Source organism: Puma concolor, chromosome C1 (assembly GCF_028749965.1).
Source record: "Puma concolor isolate L17-30 chromosome C1, mPumCon1.1.hap2, whole genome shotgun sequence".
In the NCBI taxonomy this organism is placed as follows: domain Eukaryota; kingdom Metazoa; phylum Chordata; class Mammalia; order Carnivora; family Felidae; genus Puma; species Puma concolor.
The window spans coordinates 163,790,381-163,816,189 of NC_141674.1; the positions used below are offsets into that span (position 1 = coordinate 163,790,381).

Genomic DNA, 25,809 nt, shown 5'->3' on the forward strand with positions numbered 1-25,809 from the left:
CATGTGAGGATTGTACGTGAAAATCCCTTCCTTCGGTTTCTTCCTTTTGCAAAGTTGGAATGCTAGCCCCTTGTGGGCTGTCTAGCACCCTTGGGTGACCAAAGCTGAAGGTCAAGTAGCAAACCAACATCCTCCATAATCACACAGGAACTTTTTGTACCATTAGATGGGTAAGAGTACTGGGGCTATTGGTAGTACATGATAGTTTCTCAGTCTTAACAATGAAGGATAATCAAACCAGAGATGAAAAAAAAATTTCTCGTGGCCACTTTTTTTTTTCATGGCCACTTATGAAGTTAAAAGTGGATCACGCTCTTGTGAAAGTCAAATGAAAGAAGTGGAAGAAATGACAAATGTATTTCTTTAATTCACTTTTAATTACAGGATGCATTTCAACATTTCTCTTCATAAACACTGTATTGGTTCAGAAACCCTTTGAGACAGTTAAGTGTTGCATAGGTTTTGACATTATAAAAATTATAAAGTCTAAAAAGGCATAAGATAGAAAATAATCAGTGCAACACTGATGAACTCAAGGTGTAAATTAGCAGTCTTTATCAATTTCAAATGCATGCTTTTTTTTTTTTAATGAAGGAAAGGGATCTTTGAGGTGCGCTAAGTTATTAAAGAATAGTGTAAAAGGAATTCAAGTTCTGCCCTTACCTCCAATTCTCTTAAAAATCTAAATAATCAAAGGGTTGCTTTATGCCTTTAGTTTCTTCTAAACCAAAGGACACCTGTGTATGTGTATATGCATGACAAAGGCTTATATATCAGACTAAACACAGTCGTTTTTAACTCCTTTCAAACAGACTTATGGAATTTATGAAATCATGACCGTCAACCCTCAGAACCACGCAAACCAACCAACCCTTGCATTGTATTAAATGACCCATGTCTTTTCAAATGCGGAACCTTGGTAACAGAAATGCCTTGTCCGCATGCTGTAGTACGTGTTTTTTTGGAATTGCAGGTTACTTGCAATTTGTACCAAGTAATGTTTTCTATAGTTTACCATATCCTCTGAAACACAAGGGAAAATGTGCAGCTACATTTAAATATGCCTTATATACGTATACTCATGAAAAACTATTAATACTTATACTCATGTAAACTATTTAATAGTTTACAATAGTCCATTAATGACATTACATAAATGCTGTAGCCTTTAGAAGTGAAGTCTTTAATACTTAGCTGTATGCCAGTCGTAGAAAGGCCGTAAGTGGTAGGCAGAAGAATGGTCCCTTAAAGATGTACATGTTCCCATCCCTGGAACTATGAACATGTTAGGTTATGTGGCAAAGGGGAATTAAGGTTGCAGACAGAATGAAGGTTGCTAATCAGTTTAAAGTAGGGAGTTTCTCTGGTGGGCCCAATCTAATCACCAGGGTCCTCAAAGGTGGGAGAGGGATGTACGTGGCAAAGGGAGGACATGTGAGGACTTCACTTCACCCTTGTCAGCTCCGAAGATGGAAGGAGGGGCCAGGGGCCAAGGAATGCAGCTGTGCTCCAGAAACTGGAGATAAGCAAGCGAACGGATTTTCTTCTAGAGCCTACAGAAGGAATCAATCCTGCCGACACCTTGATTTTAGCCCAGGGAGACACAGTTCAGACTTCTGATCTCCAGAACTGTACAATGCATCTATGTTGTTTGAAGTGTGAGGTAATCTGTTCTGGCAACGGAGAAAACTAGGGTGTCATCCAAGCGTAAATCGGTAGAACAGAATACCTGAAGGGAGTTTAAATGTCTCAAGGAAATAGTGATCACGTCCACTACTGAATTCATACTAGAGAATTTCAACAATGATTATACTTTGCTTCAAGTAAATTCAAATCTTAAAAAGTAAAAATTTGAACAGAAAAAAGTAACGAAAATTAAATTGTACCCATTCAGTGTATTGCCATTCTTTTAATGATGTTTCAGAAAAAAGAAAATGCCACAGAGTTATAGGGGTTTTTATCTAGTAGAGGGCACAAGAGACATTTCTCCACAGAAAATATTTTTACAGCCCCAAAAGAGATTACTTGCAAATATTTGCAAAGTTCACTCCTATAGGACTCATGTAGTTTTTGTATTTGATATGCCAGTTTTCAGGGATGGAAAATTAAAACAAAGCTTTTTCATTAGAAAGACAATAGTATGTAATTTAGCCCTTGCCACAGGTATTTAATAAGTGAGCAGAGATATTTTTATTCCCAGGTAATTGTCACATACAGTCTCTCTTTATTCTCTCTACTTCTGCTTCGTTCTCTGTGCGTCACTCCGGCACGCTTATCTCCTGGGTTCTCCCTGTGCGGTTTTCCTCCTCTGTAGACATCTGTGCCGTGGCTTCTGGGGCCATTTCTTCCATCCTGCTCTTCACTGGGACTTCGCTGTGGCCGTTTTCTTATTTCTCTTTGCTGGTAACTGCCATGACTTCTGCTCCGGCTTCTCCTACCCTTCTTGTCCCTGCTCTGACTCCTGCTGCTCCTCTCGTATCTTGCAGATCTTCTCTTCTCTGGGCTCTGGTTATGGCTTCGGGACTTTCTGTCAGAATCAGCATGGCTCCACTTGCTATTCTCTCTAGAACTCTCTTGTTTTAAAAACCTAGGCTTTTCCTTGGCTTTGTCCTTGTTATGGTGACTGCTAGAAAGTTCTTCATAAAGTTTTCTCTTCTTAGACTTGTCCTTCTCTTCAGAATCACTGTTGGTATTCCCCGAACACTTATTTTTCTTTCTTTTCTTCTTTTGTGTTTTTCTTTCTTTGCTGTCACTCTCACTGCTGCTTTCTGAAGTCTCACTGGAGGAGGAGGAGGAGGAGGAGGAGGAGGAAGAGGAGGAGGAGGGGGATTTATTTTTATGTTTTCTGTGTTTACTTCTGCTCTTCTGAAGCTTTTTCTTTTTTCTGTCTTTTTTCTTTTTCTTTTTTTTCTTCTCAAGTCGATCCAATTTCCTATTATTGGGAAAATCGTAATAACATACTATGTAAAAATAGTTCTCTTGATGACAAATATAAAATTTTAAATAGACAATATATTTTCCTAGGTACTATTTAAAGTGGGACTCAAACATAAATGTATACTTTATTAAATGACAAATAATTTTCTTCCTTTTAAATTATTCAAGTCACACATAAAATTAAATGCATTAAGCCAATTATCTCACTATTCTTTCCTCAATAGCAATGACTATTAAAAAAAATTCTTACTGATTCAGATTTTGAAATTATATAGCACTCTAAATAAATGGACATCCTGACCTCAAGAAAGCTTTATAAAACATTAGCTACATGCTAATGTAAATTTAAATATACAGCTATAATCAGATGAAAAATTAATTATATGTTGTACTGTTTAAAAAAAAGGGTTTTTTTAATGTTTATTTTTGAGAGGGAGAGAGACTGTGAGCAGGGGAGGGGCAGAGAGACAGAAGGAGACACAGAATCTGAAGCAGGCTCCAGGCTCCGAGCTGTCAGCACAGAGCCTGATGTCGGGCTCGACCCACAAACCACAAGATCATGACTTAACCCATTGAGCCACCCAGGCGCCCCAATGTTGTACTATATTAAAGTATGAAATAATTAATCAACATTGCATTATCAAAATTGAAGGGCTTATTTTCCAGGAATTCTAAAAAAGAATACACTTTACATTTTTTGGATTCCTTTCTTCTTATATAAAATAATCACATACTGGTTTTCAACAACTGTTTAGGACAATTCTATTAAGGCATTCTGAATTTCTGAAGAGTACTTCACATTCTCAGAAGAGTAACTTGTTCTGGTGCTTGAGTTACTCTAAAATAAAAATGTCTTCACTGGGTTCTGTCCAGCCATGCTCAAAACTCCACAAACTGAAACATCATGAGCTCCCTCTATTGGACTCAGCAGACATTTCTTGGATTCTTTAATCCAGAGGTAGTCTGTTCAACTAAGATTCATATTTAAACATTTTTCAGCATTCCTCATAAAAAATCACAAAAATAGTAATACATGACCCATAATACTTTGTAAGAACTGTATGCAAAGATATATACAAATCTAGTACAAAAAGTAAAACCTACAAATAAATCTACTTCCAAATTAAATGTTCTGGAAAGTACAATGATTTTGTGGTATATTCTGAGTATATAATCTTACGCTCATTTTCATGTTACTGAAAGAAAGACAAAATTGTATTATTATAGCTGAGGAATAAATCAGTAAATAGGATGCACAGGACGAAATATAAGAAAAAAATAGTTGAATCCATTAAATATATACTGTTTAATTACCTGAGAAGTTTCTGTTTTTGTTTGGTTGTTAGTGATTTTAAAAATTCGACTTCCGGATCTTCTTCACCCTCACTTGCAACATATTCCTGAGTCAACAAAGACATCATTAAATTGCTAGACTGCAAGACAAATTAGTTATCAGATGGGAAAGAAAGCATAAAGAAATTCTGTCAAACCTATACTAGAAATGAGTATGACATTCTGGATTGAGAAGTGGAGGGGGGATTAAAAATTTTCTTATAATCTCCTGTCAAGGAGGATCATAATACATCAAGAGGTTAAGATAACTGCTTGGTCAGCATTAACAAACTTTATCAGAAAGCGGAAGATAGAGAAACACAAATAAAACGTTTATAACATGGTTTCTGTTCTCTATCTCTTGAGTTGGAATTTAAACACATAAGAGTTTAAACTATTTTATTTTTAATTTAATGGAATGTTAAAACCAAGACGATCATGAACTTTATAGGAAGGTCAAAACATCCATAATGTTAGCATTTATAAATTCAACAGTACATTATCAAATATATGATTATCAAATACACACCAATATACCAAACAGAACAAATATATGACGATACAGGTTCTATGAACAGTCCCTAGCAGTGTTTGCAAAGTAATCTGCCGCTTTTCAGAGTACCACAAGATTATGCCAATGGGAGTGTGGGTTTTAGTGTCAGTTTTATCTCTAGACAGCCACATGAGCCACAAGGGCAATCACTTAACTTCTCTGGGCTCCAGTTTCCTCCTTAAATAAAATACTTTGCATTAAAATATCCACAACCCTTCACACGCAACCATTTTCTGGATCTATGTACAGTTCAATAAATTAAGTTTAAAATATCTTCTATAATTTTAGGAGTTTGCTTCTATACATTTCTTCCTATTGGTTCTATTTAATGTAAGTTAGCAGGAAGTAAAACATAACCTTATCACCAGTTCAGTTAGAGACTTTAACCACATAAACCTAGAGGAGCAGTTTCATTTATTAAAAATATAGGTTTAAAAACAATTTCTCATTTAGGTTAAAATAATAAAGAATCAAAATCCAAGTACATTTTAGGCATCTTCTTTGCTCTATCTTGCTTTCCTATGGATATATGCATATTGGAAAACAATAAGTAGCAATTCACAAGCAATCACATTTAGATTTATAGACATTTTCAGCTTACCGATAAAAAGATCATTACCTGTGATGGATCATTTGCGGTCAAGTTTCTCCCCAGTACATTTCGTTTCAGTGCAAACCCACTGTTTCTCATCTCCGCTATTAGCTCCGAGGGGTGCATCGATGGCCCTGTTCACAAAAATCGCAGTTTGAATGTATCATTTATATCTCTCTACCTTTTTTGGACTCCACAGTAGGAATGCAGTTGAAGCTTTGTTAAGTAAAATCACAGCTAAATCAACTCAATAATCTTCTGCTGAGCAAATAATCAGATATGATTTTCTAAAACAGCAGTCTGGAGATTCAGAATAGAAAATAATTGCATTTTTCTTTACGTGCTAGGGGATTCTCTTCTTATGTAACTTTGTCACACTGAAAAGATACGTTTAGATGTTATCTGCTTGGCAGTTTTTAGTACAAAATCAAAGGAAAATGGCAAAAAACTGCAATTAAACTTTAATAGTTATTCTCTCAGTAAGAATTCAATTTAAAAAAGATACTTTTAAAGGTACACGAGCAATTTATTATTCTAGTTTCTAATTCAAAATTCCTCATCCTCGTTTATCAAATATCAATACTGAATACGCTGCCATATGGTTTGCTAATTATCACCACACACACACGTGCACACATGTACATACACACATGCTACAGATAACTACAAAGCACTAATTAATCTTCCATATATAGATATATATGCTCAGAGTTTGAAATTTCTAGTTATAAGTTTGGGGTTGGTGACAAGCAATTTTAGACTGGCGATAGATGTCTATATGTTACATTTTTCACAAGCTGCTGTTTCTACTTTTGCAAAATCCCAATTTGAAAAGCAAACTCCTTTTTGGTTACATACTAAAAATAGGTATGGACTAAAGACAGATACAATTAAAAAGTAATTTTTTTAAGAAAACGTTGGTGTCCTTCCCTCAAACATTATTAGATTGACCATATGGAAGGAGAGACCCTTTCCTCATTCTTTCGTATATTTCAGTTTCATTTTGTTTTCCCTGCAGTAGCAAATAACAACTTTTCATAGAAGCTATTTAAAGTTTCTGGCCTAAATCATCAATTTACTTTTTTCTTTTCTTTTTCCTTTTTTTTTTTTTTTTTTTTTTTTGAGAGAGAGAGAGTGCACGTGAATGGGGCAGAAGGGCAGAGGGAGAGAGAGAATCCCAAGCAGGTTCCACACTCAGCACAGAGCTCAATGTGAGGTTCAGTCTCACAACACAGGGATCATGACCTGAGCCGAAATCAAGAGTTGACGCTCAACTGATCCACCCAGGTGCCCTAGAATCCTTTATACTTTCTTAAATGAACTACACTGGGCGATCTATCCAGAATATAAGGAAGAATAAAGACAGTTCCTGCTAACAAGCAATGCATAAGGGAGGGTGGGGGACAGAGAAACTTCAGAAATGGATTCTCTAGTTCATTGATTAAATATTTCACCTATTTTTCTTTTCACTGCTTTGTTGGTCTTTTACCAGTTATTTGCACGTTCACCTATACGTTAGCATGGAAGACAAAAAACAATAAAATTCAAATCCGCTCACTTGTCAATAGCATCTGTGGTAAAGTTAGGTGGGTTACTATTTGTTACTGGGCTCTACAGGCTTTACACCATTCTATTCACATTACCAAGAACTGAAAGTAGAACACAATTTTATAAAGTAGAAAATATGTTTTCTGAAGCGTCAAAGCTCCATTTCCTTGTTAACAATTTTTTAAGATGTCAAATGAATTCAGAAAGCAAACATGCTAAGGATTAGGATAAAAGCTACTTTGGTAAGGGGCCGAAGGGTTTGGCCATTATGATGAGAGGTTACTAATTTCATCAAAACACGGGTGCTCTCAGGAAGTTTTAAAAAACACGCTTTTTATATTTTCATTACAGTGCTTCCAACTACTCCAAGAAAATGATCTCTCTTTAGCCTGACAGATTGTGAGACAAACATTACTCTTGTAGCGTCTATATTTTTCCAAATCCTCAAGCGAACTCTGGGTAGTACATATGCTTGGCATACACTTCCATACTAAAGACTGTAAATACTTAGGGAACCACCTGACAAACAGTATTCAATAAACAGTAACAATTATTATTTTTGCCAGTAGCTATAAAAATGTTTATGGTTATTTTATTATATAGTCTTCATGATTTAAAAAACGCTTTTAGAGTAGTATTTTTCAAAACCCAGTCTTATTCATATATTCTTATACTCAAACCTTTTTCTATCATCAAAAGTTCCGGGTTAGAAGATGTGACAAGTCAGGTTCAATTAAGGTATATTTAGCAAGGTATCTTTATACTTTCCCATTATTGTGACAGTGGCTATGAAGAGTTAAATTGATAGAAATGACTCCAGCTCTCTGAGAACTCAATGTTTAGTTGATATCCTAGATTATATAGATATGTTGAAAAAACAGATTTTACGATATATTCCAATGCAAAATGACTATTCTCATGTATAGTGCCTAATGATTATTATTTTTTACATGCCATGTTTCAGAGAAGAGGCGTTAAAGATTCACACCATAAGTTTATTTACAAACATATTATGCTGAATTCAAGAGTTTGATCTATTTGTCAAAGAAACTGCATCTCTTAAAATACTCCTTTTCACATCTGTGTAATGGATTAATTACAACGTCCTTATTTTGTAAGCAGTTGGTGTCCTACTATAAAAAAAGGTGCAGCAAATCCAGATCCAAAGTACAGGGTCATCATAATTAGTAACCGCCACTTGTTTTCCACTGAAAATGGCAAATTGGTCCGTGGGCCCTCCTAGTAGTGGCTTCTAGGGACCACGGACGTTGCGAACCTCGGGCGCTCTGTCCCAACAGCACTGGTGGAAGTTTGGCGCGGACACCCAAGGCTACAGAAAGGGCAGCACCACCCAAGTCCTCCTTTTTTACCACCTTGCTCTCTGGTGTCTGTGCCTTAACAGTTTAAACTACAACTGGAATCGGGGCCCAGGAATGTTTGGTTTGCTCTTAAATTTGCTATGGTTGAATAACTCTAGAGAATTCAGGAAGAGGACATTTGTTTTAAAATGTAGATTTGTGAGGACTCCTTTCTAGATCACTTCACTCAGGCTGGGTCAAGCCTCCAGAGCATGAAAACCGATGTTCCAATTTTGAAAAGCAGGTCCACTGACGAAAACTGTTTTACATTTTGCAAACTTTGCTGTGATACAGGTAAGCATCAGAATACTGATTGTGACTACAGTATTCAGTTTCATGTCCTGATTAGACCTAGACTATTTTCTACTAGAAAAATACCGTGGGGTCAGTGTCTCAGGGGGAAAAAAAAAATCCCCAGAAGGCAAATTAGGTTGTACAAAATTATGTTTGGACAGGGGCTAATCTATTCATTAAGAGCATTCATTTTTATAGAACTCAGCAAAAGTAACGGGAGGTAAGAAATGTTGTGTAGTAAAATGCATGTTTTATTGGAGGACACTAAAAAGTCCTGGCTATGAGAAAGGCCCCGTCACCAACTTCACCGTTAGACAGCAGTCCCAGCTGACGCCCACAAACAGCTCAGCAGGAAGCTGAATGTCGAAGGCAGACACACTTGTGTCTCACTGCTAGCACGAGGTCAATCTGCTCTTCCCAAGAACAGATGTATCTTCCTTTCCAAGTTCCTCATTCCTTTTGAAATGAAACATTACCCTCTACAATTTCATGGTATTCAGCGGGAGAAGGGAGGGCACTGACCTGCAGGTTAGGGAAGGCTGCATGAGAAATGCCTTTTCCTTCTCCCCCAAAATTTAACACAATACCTTATGGGATATACTGTTTGCTGCAAGTGTCTGCTATTCCTAAAATGAATATAGTTTTGTTTGCTATTAAAGTGGTGAGCACTCACAGTTTATGAGATTGAGCCACGTTGGGCTTTGTGCTCACAGTGCAGGGCCTGCTTGGGATTCTCTCTTTTCCGCTATCTCTGCCCCTCCCCTGCACTTGCTCAAATCCTCTCTCACAATAAATAAACGTAAAAAAATTTTTTTAAGTGAGCAATTTTTCCCTTTTCATTGTGGATTTGTATTTAACCTTATACGGTAAAAAATTTCAAACCTAGAGAGTATAATGTAATGAACCTAATGTACTCCTTAGCTTCAACAATGATATTTTGCCATTCTTACTTTATGACCTCCAACTTCCTGTGTTTCTTTTTTGATAGAGTTATTGACAGAGTATTTGACAGATCCAGATTTTGATAGAGATGAAATCTCAGATATCACTTTGGTATTTAATCACTAACAAACAAGGAGTATTTCTTAAAAATAAAACCCTAACACCTTTTACACCTGTCCATGCTGACAGTTTTAAAATATCATCGGATATCCAGTCACCATTCAGATTGTCCCAACAGTATCTTTTCACAGTTGGTTTGTCCAGATTAGGATCCAAACAAGGTCCTCACACTGCATCTAGTTCATATATCTCTTAAATCTCGCTATCTTTTTTAAGGCTTATTTATTTATTTTGAGAGAGAAAGTGCGAGTGGGGGGAGGGGCAGAAAGAGAAAGAAAAAAATCCCAAGCAGGCTCCACACTGTCAGCGCAGAGCCCGATGTGGGGCTCCAACTCACGAACCGTGAGATCATGAACGGAGACAAAATCAAGAGTCGGATGCTTAACCAACTGAGCCACCTGAGAGCCCCTCTCTCTCTTTTTATGTTAAGTAATTAGTTTTAGATAGGCTCCATGCCCAGTGTGGGACTTGAACTCACAACTCTGAGACTGAAAGTTACATGCTCTACCAACTGAGCCAGCCAGGAGCCCCTCTTTTCCCTCTTTAGAAACTGAGGTATAAGTGACACATACCTTAAGTCTGTTTTCATCTAAAAAAATTTCACTACCCCCACCCGCTATTCGTTTGCTGAAGAAACTGGGTTATTTGTCCTGCAGAGTATCCCACATTCTGGATAGTGATGTCATTTAATATGTTCTTCTAGTCTTTGTATTTCCTGTAAGTTGGTAGTTAGATCTACAGGCTTATTATTAAGTTATTCTGGCATGTTATACCATATACTTAGGAGGATTACACAGCAAGTCTTCTTACGTTTGGACTTGAGAAAAATGACACTTGAAAACACACACATTTCTGGCCAGTGAACTAGACTGAGGACAAAAGGCTGAGACTTCAACCTAGAATGTTTTGCTGTCGCTACGTAGTAATAGTGGAGGGGGCAGAACCTGAAAAATGTGCTCCCAAAAATGATCACATTTAGCCTATCTAAAAATAAACTCCCAAATATGATCACAAATTACATATGTTATGATTCTTATTTCCATGGGAGTACACCCTTTTTTTCCGTCTTTCTTCCTTGAAATTAAATCGACTGAATCTAGTAAAAAAGCCACTCCCTGTTACTAAGGGTAAAAAGGCCACACAGAGACACTGGTTATAGAACACGACGGGGAGATTTGTGTCTAGTGGGAATTATCAAGAATCGTATACATATGATTCCTAATATTACCTAACCTTTTTGCCTTTAAGAAAGCGTATAGAAAGTTATCCTTAAAAAAGACTGAAAAAGGGGGCACAGTGGGAACATGCAGCACAAGTCCCAGGGAAAAAGTGAACAAAGCTATTAATAAAGTGTGTGGGTGATTTTTATTTATATAGATGAGAATGTTTTACGTATGATTTTCCAAAGGTTATGCAAGAACCAATTGTACCGAATTGTAATAAAACTGCTCCATACTGGGAATTTTCCTGAAACACTGCCAGTGCAGCTTAGTGGAGGCTGGAAACAAAAGTGTTTCTTATTGCCCTTATCTCAAGTTCATACTGAAGACAGCTAATTTGATCTCTATTAAAACATACAATGTAAAGGAAAAATGAAGCATTTCATTTTAATCTATGTGTCTGGAAAATACATAAAAACAAGGAAAGATAAAACTGCCCTTATTGTATGCTAGTAAAGAACACTATTAAAAATAAAAAAACTTTCCCTTACAGAATCAATAGAGTTACAAATATGACTTACATTTGATTATATCTTCTAACTTCTATCTTCAACTTAATTTATATGCAAATATTTTAGTGATGATACTTGCAGTGATAAAGTGAATTCACAGTCCATATGAGAAAAGTCATTTGTGTTGTGATGAACATGAGGTAGAAGTTAGCACTATGTTTTAGTTAAGAATATGAATGCTCTCCAGGAGGTGCCTGGGTGGCTCAGTTGGTTGAGTACCCGACTCTTGATTTCAGCTCAGGTCACGATCCCAGGGATGTGGGATGGAGCCTCTCATCAGGCTCCACACTGAGCGTGGAGTCTGCTTAAGATTTTCTCTCTGTGTCTCTATCTCTCTCCCTCCCTCTCCTTCCTCTCTCTCCCCTGCCCCTCCCCCACTCTCTCCCTTTCTCTCAAAAACAACAACAAAAAACAAAGAACATGATTGCTCCTGAGAGAATATGACAGCTCTTAAACATTATTCATCTATGAACCTCAGAAACATTATGCTGAGTCAAAGAAGTCAGACACAAAAAATACATACCGTATGATTCTATTTACACGAAGTTCATGAAGAGGCAAAACTAACGTGCGAGGTTAGAAAATAGAACAGCGGTTGTGGGTGGAGGAGGCTGACCAGTAGGGGACGGAAGGGTATGTTCTAGGTTATGGTAATATTCAAGCTCTGAATCTTGCTTGTCAGAGACATTGGTTACAGGGGTGTACGTATTTGTCAAACTCTATACGACCAGTATATTGTACTTTTTTTAACTTTATTTATTTTGAGAGAGAGAGAGAGAGAGAGAGAGAGAGAGAGAGAGCAAGAGTGGAAGAACGGCAAAGAGAGAGGAAGAGAGAGAGAATCCCAAGCAGGCTCTGCACTATCAACACAGAGCCCGACGTGGGGTCTGAACACACCAGCTGCAAGTTCATGACCTGAGCCGAAGTCAAGAGTTGGAGGCTCAACCCATTAAGCCACCCAGGCAGCCTGACCAGTACATTTTACTTTATAAAATAGTTACACATGACATTTTAAATCAGTCAACAATAATTACTCAACGACTATGCTAGACGCTCACCACATTTCTGTATTACATCTCCTTCTAACTATGGAGGGAACCTGGCATAAGGAATTTCAGCCTATTCCTCCCTAGTATATAACTTAGAAAGTGATTTAAAAATCAGTATGTAGGGGCGCCTGGGTGGCTCAGTCGGTTAAGCAGCCGACTTCGGCTCAGGTCATGATCTCGCGGTCCTTGAGTTCGAGCCCCGTGTCGGGCTCTGTGCTGACAGCTCAGAGCCTGGAGCCTGTTTCAGATTCTGTGTCTCCCTCTATCTGACCCTCCCCCGTTCATGCTCTGTCTCTCTCTGTCTCAAAAATAAATAAACGTTAAAAAAATTTTTTTTTAAATCAGTATGTATTACTGAGAGCTTACTATTTTATTCTGTTAGCATTTTAGAGAATGGAGAACTTAGTTTTTGCTTTCAAGCTTCTAATCTTTTTTGGAAAATCAGTTCATATCAAAGAACAGGAAAAATATGAATTGTAAACGTATGTTATAAGATATATTCAGAGAAGATGATAAACAGTGATGTTTATATAGTTAGCAAAACCTTTTCATTCAGTCACTCACTAAACTATTATTTCTAAAGTATTATTTACTAAGCATGTACACGGTGCAAGGCATTAGGGACACAAAGATAAAGAAGATACAGTCCCTAATTCAGAAAAGCTTGTATTTTCCAGGAAAGAATAAGAAGCTGAATTTGATTTTCAAACTCTCATACGATTTAGGAAAAGGTAAAAAGTGAGGCATTGTAAGTGAGCGTAACACAATGAAGGTTGTTAACTTCATTAAGTTTGATTTGCGTAGAATTAATATTTACTAAGTGGACTATATTTCATTCATTTTCCTTTTCCAGGTAATCATTAATTCATTTCCTTTACTTGAAGCTGGCAGACTTTGAGTAGATAGAACGATGTTAATAGGAAGAATCATGTAAAAGGGAGTTATGACTGTGATCTGAGAATCATAATACCCCTTGGAGATTATGGAGAAGTGTAGCCCCCACTACCCCACACGTGACTTTAATACAGAGCAGAGTAATTTACTGACAGAACAGGATTACATTTAATTTGCTAATGACAGTGGAATTTCAAGGCCTAGCCACTGTAACAACAAATTTAAGCACTGAATTATAATAGTGCTTATAAATAGTTAGAAATGATGTAACCATTGGTAACCACTTAAAATAGCCAAAATTTAAAGTATTAATCAAGAGTACCACTTTGGCATTTGGAGCACCATAACTTGACAAGTTTTACTGAATTATAGCTCTTTAAAAGGTCAACACTTCTTGTCAGCTACTTAGCTTCCACCTGCATTAAAAACAAACAAACACAAAAAACCTAGTCCCTGACTGATCAACTAGACAAAGGAAAGAGATAATGCATCACTTCTTTATTTTGAGGTCAATCCTTTATTTTTTTTTTATTTTTTATTTTTTATTTATTTTTGGGACAGAGAGAGACAGAGCATGAACGGGGGAGGGGCAGAGAGAGAGGGAGACACAGAATCGGAAACAGGCTCCAGGCTCCGAGCCATCAGCCCAGAGCCCGACGCGGGGCTCGAACTCACGGACCGCGAGATCGTGACCTGGCTGAAGTCGGACGCTCAACCGACTGCGCCACCCAGGCGCCCCAATCCTTTATTTATTAGTTTTAATATCTGCCTATTTTAGGAGTTTAGCTTTTTTTTTCTTTTTTTTTAAATAGGCTCCACACCCAACATGGGGCTCGAAGTCATGAACCTGAGATCAAGAGTTGCATGTTCTACTGACTGAGCCAGCCAAGCGTCCCCAGGAGGTTAGCTTTAATGAGAATCCGGTAACACAAATACTTTTTCTGCAGTAGAATTATGCTGGAAAATTAAACAAAAATTGTGCCATCAGATGTAGGTCTATCCTAGTAGCTGTGCTGGTAGGATTCAACTTCTTCCAAGGAGTTGTTAAGGGAACTCCATAATAGATTCAGGGAGATTTGCCAGATGGGCAACTGAGTTTATCATCTTTCTTTCTATGGGAAGTCCCTCTAGCATGCTACTAGATGTCTTTCTAGCGAAGCTTGTGATCAGACCATTATTTTGTTACATTTCCCATACATGTCCTCAAGCAACAAAATGTTGTCAACATAGCAGGCTGAATAAAAGACGGAGAAGTAGCACGTGGAAGCTGTGTTGCAGGAAACTTCCATCAGAGTGACCGCTGAGTGTGACATTCTTCAAGGAAATTAAATCAAGTTAGGTAAGGAAGAGTGTTCATAGGCAAACTTTTCCAATAAGTGTAAAATGATGCTTTCCTCAATTTAAGCTATTTCTTTAAAAAAAAATTTTTTTTTTTAAGTTTTTTTTGACAGAGACAGAGTGCAAGCACGAGCTGGGGAGGTGCAGAGACAGAGAGGGAGACACAGAATCAGAAGCAGGCTCCAAGCTGTCAGTACAGAGCCTGATGTGGGGCTCGAACTCACGAACCGTGAGATCATGACCTGGGCCGAAGTCGGACGCTTAACCGACTGAGCCACCCAGGCGCCCCAATTTAAGCTATTTCTTCATTTTCATATTGTTACACACGAAAGGCTATGGCACACACAAGAGTGGATAGAGAGAGACACAGGAAACGTTAACATCATGTTAGCCATTTGTGGTGTGGCTGGTTCTCAGACTTACGTGTTACAAAGAAAACAGAAATTCTGTGTCAAAACTATTTGAATTTGAATTTTGAATTTGAAATTCACTTTTATTAAAAATGTAAAATTTGCATATTTATGGAGTCCGTTGTAAACATTTAAAAAAGTGTATCTAGATTAAAAAATGGCAAAGTAACTTTAAATATATAGCAACTTAAGCCTGAAACACCAAAATTGTACTAAGTAATTTGTACAATATGAAACTAATGTTAACAAATGTGGACTCAACGTTTATTCACTTTTATGTTGCTTTTACAACTTTTGGATTTTCATCCAATATATAAAAAGCTTGAAAGTCCTCCCATCCTTACAACAACAAAAAGCTGACAAAACTGAAAATCAACCAACCTTCTTAGCAGTATTAAAGAATTGAGACCACAGGGTAGGACATTATCCCCAAAACAGGAGAGACAAGTGGTACAGACAATCACAGTTTAACAGGACCAGAAGCCACCAATGGAGTCAGGAACTACTAGGAATCCTTAAAAGGGTAATATACTGTTGTTGGAGACTACGCAAGGACTAGCTTGAGAACTAAAAACTCCTGGGGGCCCAACCTTCATAGGGCCCCCAACCTTCATAGGGCCCCCACACTTTCATGAGTTTTACTTCCTGAAGCCGCTACACTTCTATCAAAGAACTATCAAAGAACAATCTCCTGGGGCACCTGGGTGGCGCAGTCGGTTAAGCGTCCGACTTCAGCCAGGTCACGATCTCGCGGTCCGTGAGTTCGAGCCCCGCGTCGGGCTCTGGGCTGATGGCTCAGAGCCTGGAGCCTGTTTCTGATTCTGAGTCTCCCTCTCTCTCTGCCCCTCTCCCGTTCATGCTCTGTCTCTCTCTGTCCCAAAAATAAATAAACGTTGAAAAAAAAAAAAAAAACTTAAAAAAAAAAAAAAAAGAACAATCTCCTTGTATTTACCTTCCAACAATAAGAAGGGAAAAATAACCAGTCTGAAATATGTCCACAGCATTTGTTGTCCTAAACATATGCTTACCCTCAAGGGAATCTATTTTATCAAAACCTAACCTACATGGGGAAAAAGGCGGGGGGTGGGGGGGGGGAAGTGGAGAAAAAAAGATGAGAAGCACCTGTGAAGGTTACAGCTCAGGGGCACACATGCTAACTAAAAGAATGAGGCTTAGGGGCACCTGACTGGCTCAGTTGGTTGGAGTAGTCTTTTTTTTTTATTAAAAAAAATTTTTTTTTAAATATTTTTGAGAGAGAGAGAGAGAGAGAGAGAGACAGAGCATGAGTGGGGGAGGGGCAGAGAGAGAGGGAGACCCAGAATTTGAAGCAGGCTCCAGGCTCTGAGTACACAGCCCGATGCGGGTCCCGAACTCATGGAGTGCGAGATCATGACCTGAGCCGAAGTCGGACGCTCAACCGACTGAGCTACCCAGGCGCTCCAAGTTGGAGTAGTCTTGATCTCGGGGTCATGAGTTCAAGCTTCACACTGGACTCAATTAAAGGAAATGCCAGAAATAAAAAAAACACTAACAGAAATAAAGAATGCCTTTGATGAGCTCATCAGCAGACTCGACATGGACATCAGTGAGCTTTAAGATATGTCAATAGGAACTTCCCAAACAGAAAGCAAAGGCAAAGAAAATGAAAAAAATAAAACCAGAATATTAAAAAACTGTGTGGGGGGGTGGCGGTGCCTGGGTGGCTCAGTCGGTTCAGCGTCTGACTTCAGCTCAGGTCATGATCTCGTGGCTTGTGAGTTCGAGCCCCACGTCAGGCTCTGTGCTGACAGCTCAGAGCCTGGAGCCTGCTTCTGATTCTGTCTCCCTATCTCTCTGTTCCTCCCCTGTTCACTCTCTCTCTCTCTCTCAAAAATTAATAAACATTAAAAACAAAAACAAAGACAAAAAAACTGTGGGACAATTACAAAAGGTGCAACATATGCACAACAGGAATACCAGAAGGAGAAGGGAGGAGAGAAAAGAACAGAAGAAATATTTGAAGTAATAATGGATGAGAGCTCCCAAGACTAATGACAGACAACAAACCACACATTCAGGAAGCTCAGAGATCACCAAGCATGATAAATACCTAAAATCCTACACTTAGGCATATCATACTCAAACTGCAGAAAATCAAAGACAAAGAGAAAAACTTGAAAGATGTCAGAGGGCAAAAAACTCTTACCTAGTTAGGAACAAAGATAAAATTACATCATACTTCTCTTAAAAAACCATGGGAGCAACAGGAGAATGGAGTGAACTATTGAAAGTGTTGAAAGATAATCCTACCAACACTAAATTCTGTATCCAGAGCAACTGTCCTTCAAAAGTGAAGGAGAAATAAAGACTTTCTTAGACCAACAAAAATTGAGAAATTTGTCACCAGCAGACCTGCCTTGCAAGAAAAATTAAAAGAAGTTCTTCAGAGAGAAGTAAAATGACAACGATCAGAAATTTGGATCTACATAATGAAAGAGCACTTGAAAAGGAATAAATGGAAGATAAAATATTATCTTAAGAATAAGAGTGGCGCCTGGGTGGCTCAGTCAGTTACACGTTCTACTTTGGCTCAGGTCATGATCTCATGATTCATGAGTTCAAGCCCCACGTCAGGCTCTGTACCTAGAGCCTTCCTCAGATTCTGTGTCTCCCACTCGCGCTCTCTCTCTCTCTGTCAAAAATAATTAAACATTTTTAAAAATTTAAGAGAAAGTGTCTTTTTTTATAGTTTATTTGAGAGAGTGAGAGAGAGAGAGTGCATGTGCATGAGTGGGGGAGGAGCAGAGTAGGGGAAGAGAGAGAATCCCAAGCAGGCTCCTCTGTGCTGTCAGCACAGAGCCCGACGTGGGACTCAATTCCACAAACCATAACATCATGACCTGGCTGAAATCAACAGTCAGACACTTATGTGACTGAGCCATCTAGGCGCCCCTAACAGATAACATCTTGTATGAAATGATAATAGCAAGGATATACTAGTTGACTATAGTTTATGAGTAAATGTATGGCAGCAATGTTAACAGGGACAGAGAAAAGGAATTGTGTTATATAACAGGAGCATTATATAAATGACCGTGCCTGGTCATGCCTGGTCTGGCTGGTTTATTCTGTTGTAAAGTACTGGTACTACTTGTGAAGTGGTACAGTGCTATTTGAAAGTGGACTTAAATTAGTTGTAAATACACATTGCAAGTTCTAGAGCAACCACTAAAATAAAAAAAAAAAAAGTACAATTGATATGCTGAGAGAAAATGGAATCACATAAGATGCTCGACTAAAAGCAGAAAAAGGAGAAGGCAAAAAAATAAAGAACAAGGGCAACAAATAGATAACAATTATAAATATAATTACATCAATAATAGACCTATTATTACATATATATGACTCAATGATAGGTTGTCTAAAACTAACCCACTGTTTTTTTCTAATTTATTAAAGTAATTTCTATGCCCAATGTGGGGTGTGAACTCATGACCCCACGATCAAGAGTTGCATGCTGTACTGACCTGAGCCAGCCAGGCACCACAACACATCCACTTTAAATATCAAGACACAGGGGCACTTGGCTGGCTCAGTCAGTGGAGCATGAGACTCTTGATCTTGGGCTTGTGACTTTGAGCCCCACGTTGGATGTAGAGATTACTTAAAAAATTTTTTAAAAATCTTTACAGGGCACCTGGGTGGCTCAGTCGGTTAAGCATCCGACTTCAGCTCAGGTCATGATCTCACCATTCATGAGTTCGAGCCCCACATCAGGTTCTGAGCCTGGAGCCTGCTTCAGATTCTGTGTCTCCCTCTCTCTCCTCCCCTGCCCTGCTCACGCTGTCTCTCTCTCAAAAATAAATAAACATTAAAGAATAAATAAATAACAACTATGTGAATGGAACTAGAGGGTATTATGCTAAGTGAAATTAGTCAGAGAAAGACAAGTATCATACAACTTTACTCATATGAGGACTTTAAGACACAGAACAGATGAACACAAGGGAAGGGAAGCAAAAATAATATAAAAACAGGGAGGGGGACAAAACATAAAAGACATGTAAATATGAAGAACAAACACAGGGTTATTGGAGGGTTATAGGAGGGGGGATGGGCTAAATGGGTAAGGGGCATTAAGGAATCTATCCCTGAAATCATTGTTGCACTATATGCTAACTAACTTGGATGTAAATTAAAAATTTTTTAAAAAATCCAAAAATCAATCAATAAATAAAAAAGAAATCTTTAAACAAATAAAGACATAGACTAAAGTGATAGAGAAATATATATATACATACACACACACACTATATATATGTATACACGCTATATATATATATATATCGTGTATATATACACTATATATACATAGTATATATATACATATATATATATATATATACACTATACACACACACACACACACACACACACACACACACACACACACTAGCACTAATAAAATAAAGCTGGAGTATCCATGTTAATTTCAGACAAAGCAAGTTTCAGACCAAGGAAATTTATCAACAATAAAGAGACAATGACACAATGAAAAAGGGTTTCATTCTCCGCAAGATACAACAATTCCTAATGTGTATGCATCTAACATTAGAGCATCAAAATATGAGGCAGAAACTGATAGAAATGTTTTCAGAAATAGACAAATCCACTATTATAGCTGGAGATTTCAATGCCCCTATATCAGAAACAGATCCAGAGAGCAACAGAAGAAAATCAACATGATATAGTTGAATTAAATAGCATTATCAACTGGATCTGGTTGATATATATACAGTATTTTATCCAATACAGTACAAAGTATTGTATATATTGGATAAAGTATTCTGAACAGCAGAATATATATTCTTCTCAAGCTCATATGGAACATCACCAGGAGAGACCACATTCTGGGCTATAAAACACACCTTAACAAATGTAAAAGAATAGACATCATACAAACAATGCTCTCAGGCCAAAACGGAATTAAACTAGAAATAATAAAGAAGAGTCAGAAAATCCCAAAGTATTTGGAGATTAAACAATACAGTTCTAAATAACACACGTGCTAAAGAAGTCTCAACAGAAATTTTAAAATATTTTGAACTAAATGAAAAAAAAAAAAATACAACTGTTGTGTAGTAAAGAACTTGGCTGTACTTTGTCCCCGGTTCCTGGGAAGGAGCCTCTATATCCTTGAAATTTCTTGAGTGATAGGAGTGTCTGTTATTTATAATGGGATCTGATAGTTTACATTATTGAGGTGACGCAGACAGGTTATTGCTAAGGAGGTGAGTCAGGATGGGCTGGCCACACCAGAAGGACGAACCATGTGAGTAGAGGGTTGGGGCTCTGATATTAGCTTGACCTCTGGAGAAGGGAGAGGAACTAGAGAGGAGTTCAACTATATGGTCAATGAGTCGATCAATCATGACCATATAATTGAACCCTAATAAAAACTCTGGCTTAGGTGAGCTTTCCTGGTTAACAATACTTTGTGTATAATTGATGTGTAAGGAGGTGACATGCCTAGACTCCGTGGGAAGAGGACACTAGACGTTTAGTGTTTGGGGTGGGGGGGAGAAAGGCAATTGTAATTCTTTAAGTATTAAATTAATTAATTAATTAGTTTACTTATTTTTGAGGGAGAGCATGCGGGTGCAAGCACAGCTCAATCTCACGACTGTGAGATCATGACCTGAGACTCATCATGACTGTGAGACTCATGATCTGAAATCAAGAGTCAGACACTTAACCAACCGAGCCACCTAGGTGCCTCTAAGTGTGAAATTTAAATGCAAACAAAATGATGTTAAATCTACCTTCTTTACTACATTTTGTAGGACTTCATTTATATGAAATGTCAAAAATAGGCAATCTACAAAAAAAGTAGAAAGTGGAGTAGTGGCTGCCTAGGGCTTGGGGGGACTAGGAGCTGGAGGGTAAGGGGCTGAGGGGTCCCTTTGGGGTAATGAAAATGTTTTCAACCTAACTGTGGTGATGGATGTACAACTTTTGTGAATATGCAAATTCAAAGCCATTGAATTGTACACTTTAAAGGGGTGATCTGTATGGTATGCAAATGTTAACTCAATAAAGCTGCTGACAAAATACTTGATCAAGAAAAAGAAGGGGCGCCTGGGTGGCTCAGTCGGTTACGCGTCTGACTTCAGCTCAGCTCATGATTCCGCAATTCGTAGGTTCTAGCCCCATGTCGGGCTCTGTGCTGACAGCTCAGAGCCTGGAGCCTGCTTCAGATTCTGTGTCTCCCTTTCTCTCTGCCCCTCCCCACTCACATTCTGTCTCTCTCTCCTTCAAAAATAAATAAAACATTTGAAAGAAAGAAAGAAAGAAAGAAAGAAAGAAAGAAAAAGAAAGAAAGAAAAAGAAAAGGCAAGCAACAGATTGGGAAAAAGTATTTGCAAAAGACACATCTAGTAAAGGACCAAAACATACAAAGACATTGTCACGACACTGACAATGCCAAATGCTGGCAAAGATATGGATAACAGGAACTTTTGTTCATTGCTGATAGGAATGTAAAATGGTACAGCTACTTTAGAAGAGTTTGTCAGTTACTTATAAAACTAAATATACTCTTACCACACTCTCTTGGTATTTCCCAAGTGTATTTACCCATACACTTCTTGGTATTTACCCAAAGGAACTGAAAACTTATGACCACACAAAAATCAGCACATAGATGTTTACAGCAGCTTTATTCCTAACTGCCCAAACTTGGAAGCAACCAAGATGTCCATCAGTAAGTAAGTGGATCAATAAACTGTGGTACATCCAGACAATGGAATACTATTTAGCACTACATGGAAATGAACTATTAAATGAGTCATGAGAAGACATGGACGAACCTACAATGCATATTACTAACTGAAAGAAGCCGATCTGAAAAGGCTACACACTGTAAGATTCCAACTACATGATCTTCAGGAAAAGGTAAAACTAGGGAGATAGTAAAAAAGTCAGTGGTTGTCAGAGGCTAGAGGGAAGGGAGGTATGAACAGAGGAGGGAGCACAGAGAATTTCTGGGGCAGTGAAACTACTCTGTACGATACTATAATATGGATACATATCATACATTTGTTCAAACCTACAGAAAAAGTACAATGCTGAGTTAGCCATAATGTAAACAATGGATTCTGGGAGATAATGATGTGTCAGTGTAGGTTGATCAATTATAACAAATGTGCAACACTTGTAGAGAATGTTGATAATAGGAGAGGCTGTGCATTTGTGGGGGTCAGTTGTTATGGGAAAACTCTGTACTTTCCTCTCAAATTTGCTCTCAACCTAAAACTCTCAAAAATAAAGTCTATTAAGAAAAAGCACAAACAAGAAATGAAACAAAATGATTAAGTAAAAGGCATACAGATACATGTAACTATTAAATCTATTTTTTTTTTAATTTTTTATTTCAATGTTTATTTATTTTTGGGACAGAGAGAGACAGAGCATGAACGGGGGAGGGGCAGAGAGAGAGGGAGACACAGAATCGGAAACAGGCTCCAGGCTCTGAGCCATCAGCCCAGAGCCTGACGCGGGGCTCGAACTCACGGACCGCGAGATTGTGACCTGGCTGAAGTCGGACGCTTAACCGACTGCGCCACCCAGGCACCCCACTATTAAATCTATTAAGAAAGCAACAAACAAAAACAAAACCAAAAACACCCCACTTGCTTTGCTGAAAACCCACCTTGTGGATTTAAAAAAAATTGATGTTTAATATCAGTATACACTAAAAATGTAAGAGACAGATGGTAAGAGTCAATGATAAGAACAAGGGCCAAAGAGTACACATGAAGGCAGGTGGGCAGTACATCTAATGAGAATGTAATATAAAAATACTTTATAAACATTTAGTCACCACTGAAGCTTGAAAGTTTTACATATAATTCTGATGTACTTCAGAGTGCATGGAAACTTACAAAGTTAAGATGATCTTATCGGTAGAAAAGATATTCTAAACCAGCTTAGCCAAAAGAAGCATTTTGATTGCCTAATTTAACTTTGTAAAGGAGAAGTAAATCTTATGGCTGGTCTCTGTAAACCTCACAGCTGGAACATTCTAACAGCACCTTGCAGTTACCAGTGATCAAAGTAAGTTACTTTATATACTAAACTTAGAATTTCATAATAGAAATAATGCAACGCCGGGGGGTGCGGTTATCATGAAATAATTACACTCCTGGGAGATTACAGGCACAAGGCTGTACCCCAGGGGTGTGATTATCCCATGATAACCACATCCACTGAAATTGCATTATTGCAGAAATAATCTCTATTCACTGGTGAGACATTATTCAATAGGTGATTTTTTAAAATGAAAAGATTTTTTAGCTTGAATCAGCAAGTGGATTAGGAAATTGGCCAGTTTATTTTTCACTGCATTCAAATTCAGGATACAACATCATTATTATTTGCTTTCCTATTTGATATACTAGAGTTTTTTATTTTGTTTCTGAGAATCCTTTAAGAGTTTCTATTAGTGTTAGTTAAGTGGCACTGCTAAATGCAGGTCAAACTTCAAACGTATTCACTGAGCAATAAAATTTTAAATAATTTACTTTTATGTATAAAATTTTTAATTCTTCTAATACTCACTTAAAAACTATAAATGTATAACCACTGTTAATATATTCGTCTATCTCCTGCCAGTCATTTTTCTACAAGTATCTGTCTATATGTCTACCTAAAGACAGCAAAAGAAACGTGAATGGAATCCATGTAGCCACTTTGTTTTACAATTTGCATTTTTAATTTGACCAAATGTTGTAAACAACATCCATATCATTAAGAGATCTTCATATCATATCAATTGTTCTTACATACAGCTGAAGCTGATGGTTCTCAACCTTGACAGTGCATCAGAAATAGATCAGTAACTTTCATCATCTTCTGTGGTATCACAGATGGTGAAAGTTACTGATCTATTTTTACCATAATTTTATCATAGAGTTCAGTGTGTTGAGATATTCTCAGATGAGTAAGATACAGGATTTAAGAAATTAAAAATATCCTGTGTATTTACCAGTATTTGTTCTCACACTTATATTTGTCAGTTTTAAAGGAAAAATTGGAAATGGAAATTTTCCTAATGCCTTTTTCTATAAAGAGGCAAAGAATTAATTCAGTCTGCTAGTTATTTCTCATCATGAATATGCTTTTTACGACACACCAGTAACTCTTTTCTTTCTTCAGCTGTTCCAACTATTCTGAAAATAAATTTAATACAGGAGAACAAAGGGAAACATCAACCTTCTCAAGAATACAAGAGATATTCAACGTTTGAAAAGCCAAATCTTGTTTCTTTCCCATTTTTAAAAAAGTTTTTTATTTTAGAGAGAGAAAGAAAGAGCACAAGGAAGAGGAGCAGAGGCAGAGAGAGAGAGAATCCCAAGCAGGCTCCCCATTGACAGTGCAGAGCCCGACAACCCGGGGATCATGACTTGAGCCAAAATCAAAAGTCAGACACTCAACCGATTGAGCCACCCAGGTGCCCCAGTTTCTTTTCCAATTTTAATCACACATTTTAATATAAAAGTAAAGACAGTCACATGTAATTTCACCAAATTATTAACTATTTCAGTCTTCCATGTTTCCTTCCAGTCCTAATGTATATGCATGTAGCTTTATATTATCAGAATCATAATGTAGATTCAATTAGTAATCCTTAATTCACTAAATATATCAACAAATAATTTTGCAATTCCTCTAGGACTGGATATTTAGTTTACAACAGGAAAAAATTAGAAATGATACTGAAATGAATATTTCCCTTAAAAAAAAAAAGCTCTTTTAGCACATTATCATTTTTCCTTCTCTGTACTTTTCCCTTTCCACACACACACACACACACACACACACTACACCACACCCACCCAGAATATTCTATGGCATATCATTTTTGCCTAAACCTGTTTTCCCAAACTTTCAGATCATCACCATCTTCTAGGGTGAGAGTCTCAGAATCCTCTCAGTACTCTGATTCAATAGGGCCTTGGGAACCTTTAACAAAATACTCAAGTGATCCTTTACATCAGGCAAGTTTGGGAAATGATCGCTGCAGTGTCCAATGGCAAAACTTGTTGAGTCATTCAAATCTGGTTCTGTTCATTCATGGTCATCCAAGATAAATCTTCTATGCATGTTTTTCTTCTGGTCTTTCTTTCTGGCCCATCTTTCTAACTGTTTCAATCTTAATAATTCCTCAAAGGTCACTGTAGTCCTGTCTCCCCTATTAACACTCAGTTACTCTCTATTAAATAGATTCTTATAAAATGATTAGATTGTAAACTAGGAGTAGAACCCTTATCTTTAATGAGGTTGGAACAGAGAAGTTCAAAAAATAAAACTCAAGGCTGATATGTGGGATGTCAAATACATAGTGCCAAATAAAATTATCTCATAAAGTAAAAAAGAAATTTAGTAGTTCTAAGAATTAATTTTCATATAGGGCACTTAATCAGTGCGCCATTCTTTCACTATCAAAGGCAGAGCTTCTAAAATCTTACAGATTTATGGGGCGCCTGGGTGGCTCAGTTGTTTGGGCCTCCGACTTCGGCTCAGGTCATGATCTCACAGCTCATGAGTTTGAGCCCCGTATCGGGCTCTGTGCTGACAGCTCAGAGCCTGGAGCCTACTTTGGATTCTCTCTCTCTGCCCCTCCCCCGCTTGTGTTTTCTTTCTCTCTCTCTCTCTCTCTCTCTCTCTCAA

General features: G+C 37.7%; 1 protein-coding gene across 1 annotated transcript in view; it reads right to left on the reverse strand.

Moving 5' to 3' along the window:
• Positions 1-1,889: 1,889 nt before the first annotated feature.
• The window catches only part of CIRSR (corepressor of RBPJ and splicing regulator), a 44,557-nt gene continuing 20,637 nt past the window's right edge, over positions 1,890-25,809 (reverse strand). Inside the window, exons 8-10 of the mRNA XM_025933771.2 lie at positions 5,442-5,548; positions 4,252-4,337; positions 1,890-2,932 (exon numbers count right to left, since the gene is read on the reverse strand). Coding sequence (XP_025789556.1) covers positions 2,191-2,932; positions 4,252-4,337; positions 5,442-5,548 — 935 coding nt within the window. The 3' untranslated portion in view covers positions 1,890-2,190. The remainder of the gene's footprint in view (positions 2,933-4,251; positions 4,338-5,441; positions 5,549-25,809) is intronic.